Raw genomic sequence first — 20,000 nt, forward strand, 5'->3', positions numbered from 1 at the left:
ATGAATATTTGAATCTAATAAGTATCAAATGATTCAGTAACATTGTCTAAGGAGACAAAGGCTAGGGCTAACAACACTCAAATTCTTAGAATAAATTTTGAATCTTTATAATGTTTTACCTTCAGACCACAATCACAAATGTTTCGATACAGGCACTGACGTAAGTGAAAAAGACATCATTATTGAGAAGCTGTGTTGAATTATTACTTCGAACAATTACTTATTAGAGTAATTTCCTTTTAAACAATAATGTTATTATCATTATTAAAGACAATTTGAATAATTACCACTGAACAATTGCCTATTAGAATAATTTTCTATGGAACAATTTTCTATTCAAATATCTGAAGTTAATTTTCAAATAATTGTTTTCGAGTAATTGTTTTCAAATAATTTTCATGAAACAAACTTATTTGACTGAAATATTTTATTTTATTGAATGTTCAACAAGTGATCAGACATGGAACTTACATCAAGTTGATGTTCATTAAGAACCGACATGCCCTTCATGACAAAAATAAGTTTAGTCTTTTAGGCAACCAAGGGGTCTTTTCATATCATAACCATAATCATCATCATCAGTTTCATACTTGTATTCTCATTGTTCTGATACTCACTGTTGCACTGGAAAAGATTGGTTACGGATAAGTTCTTTGTTCTACAAAAACATCTGGCAGAAGAAGTGTTTTACATTGGTAGCTAACCATCTCAATGGTGGCCTTTGGAGCTGGAAGGGCATCTGTCATGGTTGATTTCAGCTATCCATCGAATTCCATGAGGTAACCATTCTGCAGGGGATCTAACTGAGGGATCTGAAGAGCAATGCTGGTCTTTCTCCACACTGTGGCTTAGATATGGACTCTCTGGAGTTTTTGTCTCAGGGCTCTAAGGGTAGAAGGTAGCTTGTCACTTTCTGCCATATGCTTGCAGAAGAGATGCCATCACAGTTTGGAGAAGGTTTTGATATAGATATGTCTTTGTGGGAGTAGGCTGCACAGATGAAGCTAGCCAGAGTGGTCAACATAGTTTTGGTCACTTCTGCCTCTGTTGAAAGAAGAAGCTGTGGATAGCTGATTACATCTCTATCTGCCTTCATGTAGAATTGCAGTTAGGTTGCTTTGCCTATATGAGAAAATATTCCCATAATGTCAAAAGACAAGGAAATGGACCTGTTCTTGAGTTTGAGGTCATAGTTTCTGGGGAGAAGAAAACTATCTGTGCATCTGATGAGTTTCCCAGTGATGCCACAACAGCCTGGTAGATCAACAGTGTGTATACTTTTTCACGATTGCTGTCCTTAATAGCAAGTCTCTTCTTTGCTCTTAGTATGCCCTGAAGAGAGAATTGATTACCGGTTTGTGTGATTTACTGTAGTACTCTAGAGTCTCTGCAGTAGGATAGTTGGTAGGTTAGCCTTCATCCTATGTGAATTTTCTGCTGTTGCCAGCTTGTTGAGGAAAAATGGTTCTTTGGGTCAGAGTGAATTCGTGATTCCAAATGGACTCTTTCTGATTGATGTACTGTAGTTGATGAAGCTGACCAGGACCATTAATCTACCATATAACTCCTCGATCTCCTTTAGATCCACAGTCCTGTCTCAGAGTTTTAATGGCATTTTCTAGTTTGCAGACATGAACATGTTCACTTTCATAACTGGTGTTCAAAGGTTGACATAATCATTGATTTGCTCTAACATGTAGTCTTCATACAGTTTTTGATTAGTCACATCTGCATTCAAGATCGTTGGTACATACTCATCAAGGATTTAGGCATGAGTGATCACATTATGCAGCTTGTCACCTTCAGCAGCAAATAGGTTTCCATGTTAAAAATAAAATCTTTGACAAAATCCCATTATTTCGAATTTATTACTGCAGTGTATTGTTGGTCCTCAATTTGGACTAGTAAGATTTGTTTTTATATAACTGATATTGTATTAATACCATGATTGATGTCAGAATTGTTATATAACTGACATTGTTCAAATACCCTGATTAAAGTTAGAGCATTTTTGTACATAAATTGCAATTTATAGTAAAAGGTGTGTTATTATTCTGAGAGAACTTGAAGGTCTTAATTTGTCTCATCTTTTCCAGATAGCAGAGGTCACATTGGTGAAGGAGGTGGTGGAGGTGGAGGCCATGAAGGTGGGGCTGCAGATGACAAAGACCTCGGTCCCTACTGGGAGTTGTTAGACACCGAGTTACGGCCAATTGAGCCTGTACTTTCTTGTCCAGAATCTCTCAGCATGTTCTCTGAACACAAGGAGGTAAGTGCCATTGCTGACAAGTTCAGGAGACTATATATTTTCAATCATAGTATGCCATCAAGTATCTGGGATCATCATCAATTTATTATAATGAATTAGTTTAGCGAGAGCCTAAGTTTTTCTACATGGCTCATTGGGTTCATGCAAAGAGTTTATTTTGGTAAATAAGAAAGGTTAAGAGTTAGGGTAAGTTAAAGAATTTTGTCAGTTGGTGGAGAACAGACTTAGAGGAATATGCAGGAATCTTTGTAGCTGGACTAACAAAGAATGTTGCAAAGAACCTTTACTTCCTTCTTCAGTGTGTTAAGCAAGGTAAACTGTAGGTGGTATCCCCTTTGTGTGAATCATATATCAGAGAGAAAGGTCTTAGTACAAGAGTAAGAACTATTCACTCACGCTCTATGTAGACTTTTGGAAAATATTGTGGTACATGATACTTTTTGTGTTAGGCTCTGGAATTCTTTTCATCATACCCATGCCCTAAGGATTGTAGTGGGATCTTGTATACAGATGATATCTGGTTACCCATTTAGATACTGACCAGATTTAATGCTACTACCTGACATATCCAGTAAACAAGGTGTTGCCTAGTCTCATGACAAGACGTCAGAGGTCAGTTGTAGTTCACATTGAGGCCTCAGGGCCATTGAGGAAGGGAAAAAATATCAAACTTTTTAGTTCATTGAATACACAGGTCTTTTTCTTGTAAATTTTTGTATATTTTACATTTTCTTTTTTTTATGAAATTATAATATTTTACCAAGAAGAGAATATATATACATCTTTGATAATCTTTGTTGCCATACCAGTGTATAGGTCTAAGTCATTACTAATATTTGATATACCGTATATGATTAAACTTTTGGCTCTATGAAAAGTAAATAGTCAGGTATGTAACAGTCTTGTTATTAACAGCCTCATAGGTAACTAAGATCATCTGTCACACTCCACACTTGAACACTCTCAACATACTGTATCTCATAGCTAACAGGACCTCTACATGGTCTATAGACCTAAGATGAAATTTTATTTATACATAGGTAACATTCTTTCATTCAGTTGAAAAAACTCGTCCAAAAATGTATCTCCGCTGTAGCAAAAATCTTTTCAGTAATGTACCAATAAATACAGAAGTTTTGGTCACTTTATCTTCCCTGTTATTTATTTTGCACTGATTGCCATGGATAGATGCAATTATAGTAAAGGAATATATATAATAGGAACACACTCTTTTCCAAGAGAAGATATCCAGCTGGTGTTTGGTCAAAGATTACATCACCTTTATTACTGTCAGCAGCATTTTGGGAGCAACTGACCTTCACTCAAAATCCTTTACTTTCTGGAAGCATCACCTTTTGGCTTCCTTAGGCATGCCATACTTTTGTTATTGGCAACACATCAAGGCCAGATTGTACCAGAAGACTTTCTCTTGAAGCTTTTAGAGCTTGACCAAAGTTGGCGTATTCGAGGAAACCAATCAGGTTGCAGGATATAAAAGTAACTCCTTACATGGTAATGTTGTAATTAGTTCTGCCCACGCATCAGTTTGTAAACAGAGAGGAACAATGAAGAAAAGGGAGGATTAAGAAACTGTTAAGAAAAGTAGAAGTCGGAGGGAATTAGTTTCTGGTGGGAGTCTCCCCTTCAGCCATCAAACACCTATCTCCACTAAGTTTTATCAAATCAGTGATGAAGAGAAGTAGCTAGCCTTTGTACGACATGCTCAAGCTTATTTCAGCATTGAAGATAACTCTCCATTTAAGTATTTTATTACTCTACTTTCTAACCCATTTGCCTCTTTTCAATATCTTGAATTAATCTAGGCCATTGAAAGTATAAGGAGCTGCAACATTAATTTTCTCTGTACTGTAAATAAGTTTATGAATAAATCAATTGGTTTTTTGTGTGCTTCTTTTTATATTTGTTTCTCATATTTCAATTACTGTTGTTAAGTCCTTTTTATTTCGAGATTGAAAGAACCTGGAGAATTGGTAATGTTACTCCAATAGGTAAATGTGTTTGTGGTAGCTCAAGCCCTACTGATTACCTCCCAATTTCCAAAACTTAAATTTTAAAAAAAAATTGGCTTATTGAGAAAGTTTATTTGGTGATCATTCTATTCTGAAGAATGTTTTGATTCTTTCATTCTACCCTTGTTTTGAGTATTGTTTTCTTATCTGGTCTTCAGCTGTTGACTCTCATCATAATTTCTTGAACAAAAACTTGCTGTCTATTATTTTTTTTATTCCTGATCTTGATATTAATATCTGGCACCACTGCTTAGTTACTGTAGTTCGATATGCTTGTGTGAAAAATTTTCTTAATTCTGACTATCCTTTGCCTTCAGTTCTTCCCAGACTGTACATCATTTATGTATTTCTTTATTTCCTTTCCTCACTGGGCTATTTTTCCCTATTGGAGCCCTTGGGCTTATAGCATCTTGCTTTTCCAACTAGGGTTGTAGCATGGCTAGTAATAATAATAATAATAGTATTAGGTATGAAGTTAGTTCAAATAGTCTTGCTTTCTCCATCATAAGGCTTAACTCTTCACAGTATCCCAGAAGTTTTATTCCAGCTGTGCCCACATTGTGGAATGATCTTCCTTATCAGTCAGTTGAATCGGTGAAACTTTGAAAGTTTAAACTTTCACCGAATGTTTTTATGTTGAACAGGTTGACATAAGTCTCTTTTAAGGTGTTTTGTATTCTTTATTGATTACTAATCGTATAATTTATTTCCTTATTTTCCTTTCCTCAGTGGAATATTTTTCTCAGTTGGAGCAGTTGTGCTTAGCTATCCTGCTTTTCCAACTAGGGTTGTAGTTTGGCTAGTGATAATAACAATTCTGAGATTGTTACACTTATACAGTACTCTATTGATAGTGGTATGATAAACTTTTTTTACATAGGTAATCCAGCTTCATGGTTAAGGGTAAAAGAAGATTGTAAATTTAAGGCATATTGGGAGTAATTTTTTAGTATTGCACTGTGTCAGTGCAAAATATTGAATGACAAAGTAATTGGCTAGTAGTGAAGTCTCAGGTTTGCTCATAAATATCCATGTCCTTTATGTTCCCATTGATAATAGTTTTCCATTTAAGGTTTAGTTCCCTTTAGGTGGAGCAGTGTTGTTTTTGAGAGTAAAAGACACATTTCAATTGTTTTTCATACCTTGAAAAAGTGGAATTTACACTTTTAGCTGTCCTACCTGGCCTCATTTATTTGTTCCTAGTAATATGTTTTGACTGAAATTTATTCGTGTTGGTTAAAATTCAATATATTTTTTTATTCACGATTTAAGTCCTTTATAATGATTTATTTACAAAGTTTTATATCCCAGATGGCATAATTTATTTGCCTGTTGCAATATTATTAGTATCAAGTTTCAGTGGTTTGTTATTTTCATATTTTGAAGCCTTTGAGTATATATTTTTAAATAAAGAGGTTTAATATTGTGCTTAACTCCATTACCTTGGAAGTGTTACTGTTTTTTAATACTGAAACAATTACTTTTCATTTTTTAAAGGAAAGCTAATAATTGAAACCTATGTTTATGAACGCACTATTGAAGGTTACTGCTTATAGTGTGCTTTGTGCAGTACAGTACTGTCAGATGGTTCTAAAGATTCATTTTATTGGCTCAAAGTATTGCTTTCTGCAATCCACTGCAATTTTGATTCACCCTCTTTAGTTTCTTCCCACCTAGCTGTTTAAGACCTTCAACATTATTTTGGACCAGTTTCATTTCTCATTTAAGAACATTCTCCATCAAGCCCTATGCAGATCTTGAGTTGTTTTCTACTGATCTTATTAAACTATGATATGCTGTGATGAATAATTTAATGAATCTCAGTGTATGCTGTTTGAAGTATTATCATGGAACTAGGATGAAGTTTGTAATTAGATTGAAGTCTAAGTGTAAAGAAAGGTGTTATTCCATCTTAGAACTGACTTCCATTTTACCTACTGTTAAATTATGTCAACCCAGGACATTGGAAACACATCCGTAACAGTGTTTTGTCTGATTCAACAGTTTCAATTTATCCAATCAGTAGATGTTTAAGGAGTTGCAATATATTAGATAAGGGAGAATAAATTTATTAAAAAAAAACTTTGAGCCAGCCATGTGAAAGCTAAATGTAAAGCTAAAGCTGTTGGGGTATGGGTATGATATTTTTTTCTAATGATATTGAAAGTGTACAAAATATATTTTAACATTTCTGCATACTTTTGGTTCTTTTCAATTGTATTTTAATGTTCCTGCATACCTGTATATTTTTAGCTGTCATAATCTTAAGCAACTAATGACAATGTTTGCTCTTGCAGAGGTATTCATTGAAGAAGTCTTCAACAGCTTTGGATTTTATATTTACAAAGGGCTAAAATCTCTCATGTATACAATAATATGTTTTGGGATATCAAACTTGAGAATCTTATAGTAGTCTTGTTTGTATTTATATGGTGATACTAGTAGCCTGTGTTTGCAATTTATAAAGGCCTCAATAGTGTATTATGCTCTGATTAGTTCAGCATCATAATTCTATTTCTTATTCCTATGACACTTTTGCAAATTGTTTACTTTCTCAGAAGCGTAATTTTATAGATTTTTTCACAAAACTGGTTTGCTTTTACCTTTTTTTCTAACTTGTTTATATTCTTCAGATGGCTAAGAAGTACCTAGTGTTGCAGCAAGAAATATTCAACTTGCAGCATAAAAAGGGCGATCTGGAAGAGAAATTATCTCAGGCTGAGAAATTGGAGCATTTGGGTAATCAGAGGTATCAAGATAAGATCAGAGAACTTGAAAACAAAAGGGTAAGTGGATTGATCCCATGTTTTTTCCTCAAAGGATAAGGATTTTCATATTAGAAATCTATTATTATACAGTATTACAAGGAACATGTTTGAATTCCATTTCACTATAGTTATTGTTCCTATTACTACATGAATGCAACCTGGTCTGCTGTTAAAACAAAATTCTGTGATCAAGAAATGTAATTATTTCATTGAAACTTCCAAATATTTACACTTGCCAGGAAATTAAACAAATTAGAAGCCTTGTCTTGCAACTGTTAGTTTCACTTCTACAGAAGGCATACTGAAACTTGAACAGTACCAGTATTCAAATCTAAGAATGATTTTAAGGCCAAAAGCCTACTCTAAATTACTTCTTTGGTGAAGAACCAGAGGAGATTCCTCTGCCCATTAAGTGCTTTGAATGCTTACCTTGAGAAATCTCCCTTGCGTGTCAAAATTGAGAATCTGTTTTGTGGTATTAGGAACAATATTCTCTCTGTTCTTTAAAAATTGCAAGTCCATCGTTCTGAAGAACTGGTTATTAGTGCCCATCTTAACTTAAATTAGTATATTGTTTGTATTGCTACAAGTAAGAACTCTTACTTTAGAGGTAAAAGTGTGGCCAGTATTTTCTTTGATACTGAATTAAACTTTTTTAATGTAGCTCAGTAGAGATTCAATGTATTTTTTGCTTTTTTTTAATGTTACTCAAATTTTTTATGATTCATGCAGTATCTTATTGTGGAGCAGATAACAGTAAATTAGAATCTTTCATTTCCAGAAACAAGCATGAAAATTGGGGTTTGCTTTTTTTTATATAATTCATTAGCCACCAAAAAATTAAAGATGGCGGCTATTTTTCAAGATGGACACCATTAAATATAGAGAAATATTGCCTTTTTCAATAAAACTGCAGACTTGAAATATTTGAACGATACATTACTTGTAGTTTAACACATGTTTAGTTAGATAGCCACACCTGAATTGACAGGGGCTGCCAGCGTGGGATAGCTGTAACAAGGGTAACGGCCTTTACATTGCTTTGTATATAGTTAACGGGTGGTGTAAAGATTGCACGGAACTTAAATAATACTGAATTTAAGATTGAGTGAGGTGCAGGTCATTTATTTTTATTACCAAATGTGGTCTTATACCATACCTTATTTTGCCTCACTGTAGTCAAGGTGGTGAAAGGATAAGCCCTCGTCCTTGATTCACTGAATACACAATTATCATACTGTGATACCTTGCCATTCACCAAGATGGGAATTACAAATCCAGAAATGTTTGGAGCAAGAGCTGTCTTTGTCAGAAGAAGAGTGAAGATCTCAAATTTTGTGGTCAGGGTTTTGACCGAATCGCTGGGTGATGTCAGTTAGTTTATTTACACAAATCTGACAAAGCCACTCCTTCAAGCAGAAAGGTAACAGAAAAAATTTTCATCTAAAGAGGTACAGAACACAATTAAAATCCACACCCATTAATTGCTTGGAACATATTTTATTGATAAGAAAAAAACATTTGAAACATCTGAATTGAAAACTTACATACCCTATTCATTATTAGATTTTAGTTTGATGAGTTAATATTTTTAAAGATGAAGTGCCGTTGCTCGTGGAATTAACAAAAATATCGACATCATGTGCTTGTTGCAAGTCCATTTTCACGCCGTCTAAGGCTTGGGTGGGGATGTGTATTGGGGACCAGAATATTCCCGTGAGACACTGGATAATAGTTCTTACAATACTCCCCTTTCAAAAAAAAAAAAAAAAAAAAAAAACTGGTAATAGAAGCATTCTCTGGGATATATGTTGGTTTAAGCCTGTCTACTGATACTCAGGTATCTTTAGCCTTCCACTAACATTTCATCATGCTTCTTTTTTTCTATAGTATGTGATTATAACCCGAGTATGTGGGTGATGCAAGTTGTCGTAAACCTATTCTAACGAACACATGTTTGGCATGTTCTAGTTTTGGAGGGACATAAGATTTCTTGGCTGAGGTTTGTTTGTCTTGCTGGAACAATAACTAATATTTCTTTACTGTCACTATAAGGGACTAGGTTCGTTTGGATCCTGAAATACGCCTGCAGCTATTGCTAAAGATTTTTGGTAGATTGCAGTTTGAGGTCTGCATGTAGGGCTGTTCTCAGCCCTAAAAACTATCCATTGTATATCCTTTTCCTCCCCCCATCCTGACATTTGCTAGTGAGCTCTGCTTTAGGGGAGCTATGGAGACACTCAACCATGCCATTGGCTTCTGGGTTGTATACCATGGCATGGTTTAACTCTGTCCCGAGGCTGGCAGCAATGGAACTCTATAAGGCTGTGTAAAACTATTTTTCCTATCACTGGTTATATATTGGGGAATGTCCTGATGCATGTTGTTTGCCAGGATGCACCCTTGCTTTCTCTTTCAAACCTTCTTCCCAAATTTTCTATGGAAGAAACAAACTCTTTGGTTGTTTGCTGGGCCGCCACGGCTGCTTGATAAAACGCTTGTTCCTTACGCTTTGTATGGGAGCAGTGAGAAATTTGGCTAACCATTTGTCCCTTTGTCATTTAGAGGTTTTGTGTGTGTGGCAGTTACTGCTACTGGTGGTTGAGTGAGTTCTGCACCCTAGAAGACCAAAGAAGATGAATATCCACAGTCATTCTCAAAGCTAGTCTCTTATCTGGTGGAAACCACCTGATCTGGTAAAGGTCCTGTAGTCTTCCAACTTGCAGACATAGTTCACCTGTATGCCCAGTGCCTAGAACAGCGGGGTGTTAATGCATCTGCGGTCAACACCACAAACCTTAAGGAAAAATTGCTATTAGAAATACCTGAGTAGGAAGCTCACAAGCAGGGAAGGAATATTCTTCTGGCTTTCCAGGAAGAAGTTAGTTTTGTCTCGTCAAAAGTGTCATTGTAACAAACATAGAAGATGCTGTCACCAACTACACTATCCATCCCTTCACTGGCTGCAATGTTGTTTCAGCATAAGTTAACAAAGGTAAGAAATCTGGTTGGCAAACCTCGGATGTCTGTGATGCAGCTTTAAATGTCTTCAGCAACCCAGTACCTATTGGTGGTAGTGGTTGATGAAGACCTGGAGACCTTGGGAGATGTTTGTGGTCATGATATTCAACAGATCCAGTATAGCTGCTGTTGATGATGACATGTTTGCTCAGAAGCAGAGGTTTTTTATTTTGAAAATGTACTTATTGATATAAGATTAATTGTAAATAAATAATCGTGACAGTAAAAGGAAAAATTTTTTAAGATCTGTTATTTATTTACCGAAATAAAAGAAAAAATATATCAATGTTTTCATATGCGTAGTAGCATTGTGCATTTGTATATACAATACAGTTCTGTTCATTGTTTTTTTTTTAATTCAGAAATGTACTTATTGATATAAAATTAATTGTAAATAAATAATCATGAAATTAAAAGGCAGAAATATTTTACGATCTGTTATTCAATTACTGAAATGAAAGAAACATATATCGCTAATGTTTTGATATGTGTAGTAGCATTGTGCGTACGTACATATAGTACATAGAACACAATACAGTATTGTTCATTGTGTTTTTTAACTTAAAACCAATAATAAATAATGATAATAAAAATGGTCATAAAACGTAAGTGATATAACCTAGATGACAGAGTACCAGATGGGAAATATTAACTTGAAAAACTACCGAATCGAACAAAACCAAAATGGCTACCGTCACCGAGGACGGCCAAACCTCTTCCAAAATTAAAATCCACATTACTGGAAAGAGAACAAATGCCCGGTACTGAAAAACCTGTCAAAACAAACTATGGTACTTAACATTGGTAAAGGTGAAGTAGCAGCGTCAGTCATGTTGAATTAACGACAATCACTTGCAAAAACACCGAGCACAAAAATATTACAACTTTGCGGGCAAGTCCAAAACAGAAGGATGACCTGGAGAGCGCGAGTAGTAGGTGTCGGTGGGGTAGACCAACTGTATCCTCTAGGGCCTGTCACGGCCCTCCCCTTTGATGAAGGGATTATCTAAATGGAAAACAGCCTGTGAATAGTGGTTTTCACACGCCCTTGTTAAATACACGACACCCACAAGGTGATCGCGCGAGGGTTGTAACCTCTGCATTCCATGCTTTTATCTTTCTCTAGTATATTTGGAAGATTTATATTAGAAAAGTGTAAAGAAGGACCCTTTTCACCGGCCGTCACAGATCGACCCAGAAATAGATTTTTCCTTTGTCAAAATCCCTTTATTGATATAAAATAGGAGAGCAGAATCTTTTGGCAATAACTATGATCAAGGTAGGGAGATAACCAATGGGAGAGCAGGACGACGGTGGGGAGTTTACAGTTGTGCTGAGCGCGAATTTTAAAATTATTTTACGGTGACAGGGCAAATCTCCTTTTGTATCAGGGGTTTTTCTTAATATGAGGCAGAAAAAATCTGTGTCTCTTTTCCTATCATGAATTTTTAATATACAGAAATATTTGTATTGTAAGGTATTACGGTTTATACAGATATTCAATGAAAATATCCATTTGTTTCCTTTGACACAAGAAGTATCCTATAATGTATAATTATAAGGTATGGTAAAGAACTGTGATTTTTTGTAAAAAAACTTTATATTCATTGGAGTGACTATGTTGTTCCGTAATAATTCCATGATAAATAGCCGTCAAAAGATATAAAACTACTTGTCAGTAATAAAGGCCTTTACGTTATCCAGGAAAGTAAAGAAAATTCTTGTATCCATTTGTTTACTTTGATACAAGAAGTTTTCTATAATGTGTAATTATAAGGTATGTGGTAAACAACAAACTTATCTTTTGATGACAAAAAAGAAAATGGAAATATCCACAATAGAGATGTAGTGGTAAACATTGCAGAGGATATCTATACAATGCTATACAATAGCAACGTAAGAAATAACTTTACCAGTACTGTATAAATAATGAAACACCTGTTTCTGTGAGAGAGAGAGAGAGAGAGAGAGAGAGAGAGAGAGAGAGAGAGAGAAGATGAATGAAAATTTAATTCATTAGACATAAGGTTTGTTTGTTCTTCTGTTATTCCATGTTGTATGTGACTATTACTATGAACTTGATAATTCCAGTTTTGGGTATGTCACGGGCTTAGAAATAGGGAACATGCATGTAAGACCATGACAAATATTTCATAGAATGTCAATAAATGGAAATAATGACAGTAGGCTAACTTTCATTTGTGAAAACAGTGAACAATACTATGAAACATGTATCTAAGACCTGAAGATTATATTATTTTTTAGAATTGATAGTTGAGGAAAAAGGAATAAAACAAGAAAAACAAATCTCCTCGTGTGTCAACAATTTGCATTACTGGTGTTTTGGTGGCATTGTTGGTGGGAGTCAGAGTGGGAGAACTGATGATGGTTGAAGAACGCTACGTCACACTTTACCAAATGCTTTCTGTGTGATTTGAACATGTATGCCAACATAGAAATACACTAAAGTTACATTACATAATCATGAACAAGGACTAGAATCGCAAGTGTTTCAGTTGGTGGTGGGGCGAGATGTGAGGATCCCTACGTCTCTAAGCTGGGGGTGTCAATGGTGGTTTGAGTTATGCCAGGGGTAAGGAATATCGCTATTGCTTAGAGAGTGGTATGATTCTACACGGTAACATGAAAACACACTAAAATAGTTCTTACACAATCAGGAATAAAGGCTAGAATCCCAAAGACTTTGTTGGTTGGCTGAAGAAGAAACAGTAGCTAATATCAGGTAGGGGAGGATTTTTTAGTGAAATTTCTGGAGTGTACTGTACTCTTTTTCTACAATATACAAGTGTTTTTTATTTCCATATGGTTTGTATTTGTAAATGATGTATCCGAGGCATTATTGTGTGTAGCACAGGGCATGTTTTGAAATTGAGCTACGTCATCGTAGCGAAGGGGTTAAAAGATTTTGAGCGATATAAGCACACTATCACAATCGTGTACTGTATTCATCTTTCATAGAGGAGTGTTATCAAATGTGGAAAAGAGAAACTTCAGACAAGAACACAGGAATCTTTGAATGAAGTAATCACCAACTTTGTTGGTTTTTTTTTTTATCCTTGAGATGATTTTGCCTTGTAAACAACAGCAAGGCCTAGTATTTTGGGTAGGCTTTCATACATATTACGGTAAGCCTATTTTGGGTGACACGTATTGTTTATTCTAAATGGGTAAATGATGATTATGTATTGATCACCAATTAACTAAGCCTTATTTTGGCAAAGGCCTTTGTAGAAAGAGAAAGAGTTGGAGTACTCTAGAGGTTTTGGTGGACACCTTTCTGGAGAATTTAAATTGGGATTGTAAACAAATTTTCTTGTGTTACAGGAAAATTTACGGCGCACTCACACCAAGTTACGGCAGCAACTTGAGCAGATCTGCATGAGGCAAGAAGAGCAACAACAGGGGCAAAATCATCAGGAAGATGGCACTGGTGATGGCATAGGTCACAATCATCCTCTTTCACCACCATGACTCTGATCAGGAGTCTACTTTCTTCTCTTCCCTATCCCCAGTGGAATTCTCAGGCTGTGAATATTAGAAGGGTCAAAGTGGTTTGCAAGAAGATTGCTGTACATATCAGTGCTTTGGAAAAATGTCCAGACTATGCTGCAGTAATTTTTGGATACCATCAATGCTTAGTCTTCAATACAGTACTGTACTTGGTGCTGTGAAAGAGAAGACAATGTAGCCTAATTTCATTGGAATACCATCTGGTTGATAAATTTCAAGGTTATTTTCATGTCAGATTTTGTAACAAACAGTTTATGACAGGATTTAGCAAGGTATTTGTTTGGAAGAAGTGATTGAGGTCTTCATGGCTGAATACAAAAACCATTCCAAGTAAACTGCATTTGAAACCTGGAGTGATTTTTTGCTATTGTAAAACTCCCCTTTTGTCAAACAGTATCCTACCTCAGCTTTATGTTGAGAGTATACAGGCGTCTTAGAAGTGGGATTAGAATATTTGACTTCAGGATTCGGGTTTTTGTACAAAATTGTTCAAATTTAAAGATATTGATGTCGTACAAAATTAGAAACTTCAACTGCAAATTGTAATCATCTTTTTATTAGTCCATAAATTTTTAATGTTATTTAATTGAGGGGAAAATTATTTACTTTTTCATATTCTATACTGCAGTCCCATTTTGCAATTAATCTTGAGTAGAGCTATCTTTTTTTTTAGGTAAAAAATACTTGTGAAAAAAATTCAGTGATATTGATTTTACTCTTCTGAAATCAACTGTTTTAAGTTTTTTTTTCTATAGTAACAGTAAATCAGTTAAACTGAGGTCAAGGAACTTAGCATCTATTAGTTTTGTCTGCATTGTTTCTATATTAGTCAAGCAATGACAATGGGCAATAAGTACACTTATTTAGTAGCCGTTGATAGATAGCCATTTTGCATTTTCTATTAGTATATTTTGTGTGATGCAAATAATCGTACTTAGAGTTTTTGGCGGGTATTGAAAATTTTCATACCAAGTGGGTTTTGAGGTTGTAATGTTTTGTATATTTAAATTTTCTATAACTTCTAAAAGTTCACTACACATTTTTTATGTTTGACATGTTTGTAAGATTTCAAATACAATAGTATGAAAGGTTCTTTTTGATATCTGAATGTTTAGAATTAGATTACATGCATTACAACTATTAGCATTATTTATTTCTGCCAATTTTAAGTACACACAGCATGTCATATTTATGATGATTTAACATCATAATTTTGCTGGTCTGAATAGTCAAAATTGGAAATGCTGTTGTGTAATTTAAAATACAGTATTGCAGTCATGATGTAAATGGTTATAAAAATAAGGAAAACTAATGAATCTCTTGGGTATATTTAAAGTGATTTACTGTACATTTTACAAGCTTATACTACTCAGAGAATTTATTTTATTAGGTAACTGTATTTGATTAAAGAATTATCTAGGGCAGCAGTTCATAAATATTCTGTGATATAATTTGACATCTTAAAAGACATTATGCTGTTTTTGTAATAGAATACCGAAGGCATTTATGTTCGTTAAGTCATCGAAATACTATGAAAGCTAGTCATATTTGAGTGTACTTGTGCATATTGGTGCGTACTGTTAAGGGTACTTTAATTTGAAATGTCAGGAAGAGTTATGTAGTTTTGGAATTGTCAGTTAAGAGTGAATATTTTAAAGTTGGACTATTTTACTTTTGATAAATTTTACCAGCCTGCCTGATTTTATTTTACTGGATATAAACTTATGGTACTTTGCTTATGGGTTAACCTTTTACACAGATGTTTTCCTAAATGGTTATGGTTTTATAACAAATTAAGTTCTCATCTGATGTCTTTTATATCTTAATGGTGCCTCCAGCTGTGCTGAATGAACATTTGTATGTATGTGCCTTAAATGTGTGTACAGTACTGTATAAGACAGAAGACTATGTTATATAAACTTTGGACATTTCATTTATTTCTTTAACTTGCAATGAGATTTGCATTAGTCCAGATTTACCTTTTATACAGTACCTCTGTTTTGTGTGTATGTCAGACTTTGTTTTTGCGGCAAGTCTAGTGTGTGGTACGGCCAGTCTAAAATGGCTGTCTGAGTAGAGTGTCTTCCTTTCCAATTTTTGAATAATTGTTTGAAAATTAATTAATCATTACTAAGATCAATGATAAAAACTGATTAAAAAATGTAAATGGCAGCTTTAGCATTTCATGTAATATATGTAAATAATGATTATGAATTTTGTATGTTTATTGAAAAAAACCAGTACTCTTGAAGAGTGAATTTTGCTTACCCTTACAACATCTCAGTTTTGAGTTATAGAAAGATTACAGTTTACACATAGGTATCATAGTCATGTAGTAGTAGATGACTCATTCTGGCTTTGAAGAATAAAGAAACACATCTATTTATAATAAATCAGGTAATATATTTGAATTGTACATATTAATTTTTAGTGATTAATGTGAAATTACAGTGGAATTAGAAAAGAACTCTGAGAGTGCAGACCTCCGCTATGGCAGCTTATTTCTCAAAACCAGCTCGCCTTTCCCAGAATCAATTGAAACCGTAGGCATATTTGATGTCTGTGTGACAACCATGTGTGAACTTAGGGTTAAGGTTATGGTTAATTCGGTCGACCTTTTGCTCAACCTTGACCTTTAACCTAAGTCTTTCAAAATTGAATCACTTCCACATCTCAACATAACAATTAAATTTCTGAAAGTTTCACTATTATATGAATAAAATTATGGCCAGGAAGTTGTTCACAAATGGACAAACAAACAAATAAGTGAAAACATAACCTTCCAACTTCGTTGGCGAAAGTAATAATATAGGTTTTGCCAAAAATATGACAAAAGATATTATGTCTTTTTTCAAGTTTTACAATTAGCATTACCTTGAAAGCAAAATCAGCCTAAGAAGTTGAAAATGTAATTCTATTAATAAAATTTATTTGTATACTCTCTCTCAAAGTTTGCTCATTTTAATGTTTACCATGAAAAATTAAAAACATTTTCATTTTCGCTCCTTTCAGTAAGGCTTAGGCCTCAAGCATTGTATAGAATCAAGACAATCTTAGTCCCAGAGTCTAAACTAATCTCCATTCTCTTTACATCACTAGTCAGTGAGGAGGTGGACATATATATAAACATCAGGTAAGTATAGAAATACATATCAAAACCTGTTTATTTCTATTTATCTCTTCTGATGTTTATATTGCTGATTCACTAACTAGTTCAACCACTTTTGATTGCATACAGGACCTGCTTGGGGAAGGTGATGGAGGGACAAATATGTGTAAAGAACTTAAGGTTTGTATAGTTAGGAAAAATAAAAATTATTTCTAAAGAAGAAATGAAAATTATTTCCAAGGGAAAAATACAAATTATTTCCAAATTTGTTGTTTGTTCCAACACGAAATACAAACCTTCTGTACCATGGTCTTCCGCTGTCTTTGGGTAGTGTTCTTTTGCTTGTTGGTACGTTCGAGCACACTGTTCTATCTTCTCTTTCTCTAGTTTTATTTGAAGTTTTTATAGCTTATATAGAAAAGATTTATTTTAATATTGTTACTGTTCTTAATATATTTTCTTATAATTGTTCCTTACCTCTGTTATAGTTTTATTTATTTCCTTACTTCCTTCCTTCACTAGGCTACTTTTCCCTGTTGAATCCCTTGGACTCATAGCATTGGGCTTTTCTAACTATGGTTGTAGCTTAGCTAGTAATGATAATAGAGGTATAACTAGAGTACAAACAGGGATATGCAGAAAAGACATTTTTAAAAGTTTGAACATCCTGGCTCAAGTTTATGTATATTACCTGGACTCTAGTAGTCACTGTCCAAGAATTCATCAACCATCTGGTGTTCGTGTCTTGAGCCATCATCTGTAGAAGAATTAATTTATAAATAAAAATGTCTCCCTTTTAGAACAGTTATTTGCTATCGGTGCGTTTCTTGACGTTTAGATGAGCTTACAAAAATGAATGAAATTATCTATCCGGTACAAAAAAACTTTCAACTGGGCTCCACAAGGCACTAGAAGAGTTGGAAGACCCGGGCCTACATGGCTGAGGACTATGAAGCGTGAAGTAGGAGATGATGAAGGGAGAAGTATTGTTTTAAAAGCTCAAGATAGAGAAGACTGGCAAAATCTAACCGTGGCCCTTTACGTCAATAGGTGTGGGAGGAGATGATGATGGTACAAGAAAATGGAATTTATTCAACTCTTGCAATTGCGACCACATGATTACATCAATTTAAGTTTACATGATTACATCGATTTAAGTTTAATGTTTCAGTTGAGGCACAAATGAAGAGGAACTGATTTGTATTTCATAGTTATTCACAGATATAACTCTAAAGAATGTAATTCTCAATTAGGAAGCTTAAAATTGTTAAAATTATTTACCAATAGAGCTAGTTTCAGCTGTATGCATTTCAGTGTAGATTTCTTCATCAAAGGACATTTCTTTTTTGAGTACATGGGGTCTTAAATATAGGTGTTGACTGAGGGCAAGTCTGGGCTCGGGAAAGCTAGATTGAAATTGGCCATCAGTAATCTGTGGATTTTGGCCTGGGAGACTGCCTGCAGGAAAGACTTCAGAAGGTGATGTGGTAATTTCATTCGCTGCCGTTAGCAATCGTTCACCATGTTGGCTAGTCTTCTTTTGGTTCTGTGGTGTCGGAATAGAGGGATTCGTTAGGATGATTTAATGAACACTTGGGTCATAATAAAACAACGCCTCATCAGTGGCAGCTATTCAGTCCCATCATGATTATGAAAATATTGATGAATTTCTATTGGATAGTAACAATACTAAGTGTAATACATACATACACACACATATACTGTATAATATTATAATATATATATATATATTTATATATATATATATATATATATGTATATATATATATATATATATATATATGTTCATATATACATATATACATATACATATATACATATATAAATATGTGTTTATGTATTCATTCACATTTGTTCATTTTAATGTATGAATAAAATTAAATGAAAATAGATCATTTAAATTTTGTTACAAAACAATTTTTTTTTATGTAGAAGCTCGGGTAAACCCGTTTCTAATAAATCAGGAATTTTTGTAAAGGGGATATTGCATGAATATTAGAAATTATGAGACGTGTTTGATTTCTGTCTTTTAGTTAATTTCAGCTTAGTTAGCTATACTGTAGTTCCTAAGGAACGTAAAATATCTAGTGGTAAAAAGTAATATTGCTTTCATTTGAGGAACAAATATCTGTAAGAAATATATTGTTAATGCAAATCTGTAATGAATATGCCAATTCATTACTTACCTGAATGTTACGAAGAGCTCTTCTGTAGTGGCAAAACTGTAAACAGGAAATAATATTGGCTACCAGAAATGCAACCCCCAGAGGAAAGACAGTGAACAAGCAGTGGTTGTGGGAATCTGAAACAGATATAAGTAATATTAATATTATTAAGTGTTGTGAGAGAGATTCGTTTTTGAGTGTAGAGAGGCCATTGCAACATTGTTAGAATTAAAGCACAAGTTTAAACCCTATTGAATTATTTTAATGAATTTCATTATTATTATTACTGTTTATTATTATTATTATTATTATTATTATTATTTTTATTATTATTATTATTATTATTATTAGTTGGAAAAGTAGGAGGGCTCCAACAAGGAAAATAGCCCAGTGAGGAAAGGAAATAAGGAAACTACAAGAAAGTAATTAACAATTAAACTAGAATATTTTAAGAACAGTAATAGCATTAGAATAAATATTTCATATATAAACTATAAAAACTTAAAAAAAACAGGAGGAAGAGAAATAAAGATAGGATAGTGTGTCTGAGTATAAACTCAAGCAAGAGAACTCTACCCCAAGACAGTGAAAGACCATGGTACAGAGGCTATGGCACTGTCCAAGACCAGAGAACAATGGTTTGATTTTAGAGTGACCTTCTAGAGGAGCTGCTTACCATAGCTAAAGAGTCTCTTCTACCCTTACCAAGAGGAAAGTAGCCAGAACATTTACAGTGCAGTAGTTAACCCCCCTGAGCGAGGAAGAATTGTTTGGTAATCTGAATTTTGTCAGATGTATAAGGACAGAGGAGAGAATATGTAAAGAATGGGCCAAGCTATTCTGTGTATGTGTAGGCAAAAGGAAAATGAACCGTAACCAGAGAGAAAGATCCAATGTAGTACTGTCTGGTCAGTCAAAGGACCCAGTAACTCTCTAGAGGTAATATCTCATTGGGTGCATGGTGTCCTGGAGAACCTTCTACTTTGTGAAGAATGAACATAGAGAATATCCAGTACAATTTCTTTTTACTTGCTCACAGGCATGAAAACCATGGTAGACTGAGAGATTATTTTTATGCTTTAGAAA

The 20,000-nt window shown here is 34.2% G+C and overlaps 2 protein-coding genes across 5 annotated transcripts in view; one reads left to right on the top strand and one right to left on the bottom strand.

The window, feature by feature from the left end:
- LOC137617185 (mitogen-activated protein kinase kinase kinase 7-like) overlaps positions 1-15,870 on the top strand; it is a 365,910-nt gene extending 350,040 nt beyond the window's left edge. For all 3 annotated transcript variants that reach the window (XM_068347062.1, XM_068347061.1, XM_068347063.1), the window contains 3 exons: positions 2,097-2,269; positions 6,933-7,085; positions 13,434-15,870. In XM_068347062.1, coding sequence (XP_068203163.1) covers positions 2,097-2,269; positions 6,933-7,085; positions 13,434-13,580 — 473 coding nt within the window. In that variant the 3' untranslated portion in view covers positions 13,581-15,870. The remainder of the gene's footprint in view (positions 1-2,096; positions 2,270-6,932; positions 7,086-13,433) is intronic.
- Positions 15,859-20,000, bottom strand: part of LOC137617187 (uncharacterized) — a 12,348-nt gene continuing 8,206 nt past the window's right edge. For both annotated transcript variants that reach the window (XM_068347068.1, XM_068347067.1), the window contains exons 4-6: positions 18,936-19,051; positions 18,010-18,274; positions 15,859-17,485 (exon numbers count right to left, since the gene is read on the bottom strand). In XM_068347068.1, coding sequence (XP_068203169.1) covers positions 17,427-17,485; positions 18,010-18,274; positions 18,936-19,051 — 440 coding nt within the window. In that variant the 3' untranslated portion in view covers positions 15,859-17,426. The remainder of the gene's footprint in view (positions 17,486-18,009; positions 18,275-18,935; positions 19,052-20,000) is intronic.

This window comes from Palaemon carinicauda, chromosome 23 (genome assembly GCF_036898095.1).
Source record: "Palaemon carinicauda isolate YSFRI2023 chromosome 23, ASM3689809v2, whole genome shotgun sequence".
NCBI classification, from domain to species: domain Eukaryota; kingdom Metazoa; phylum Arthropoda; class Malacostraca; order Decapoda; family Palaemonidae; genus Palaemon; species Palaemon carinicauda.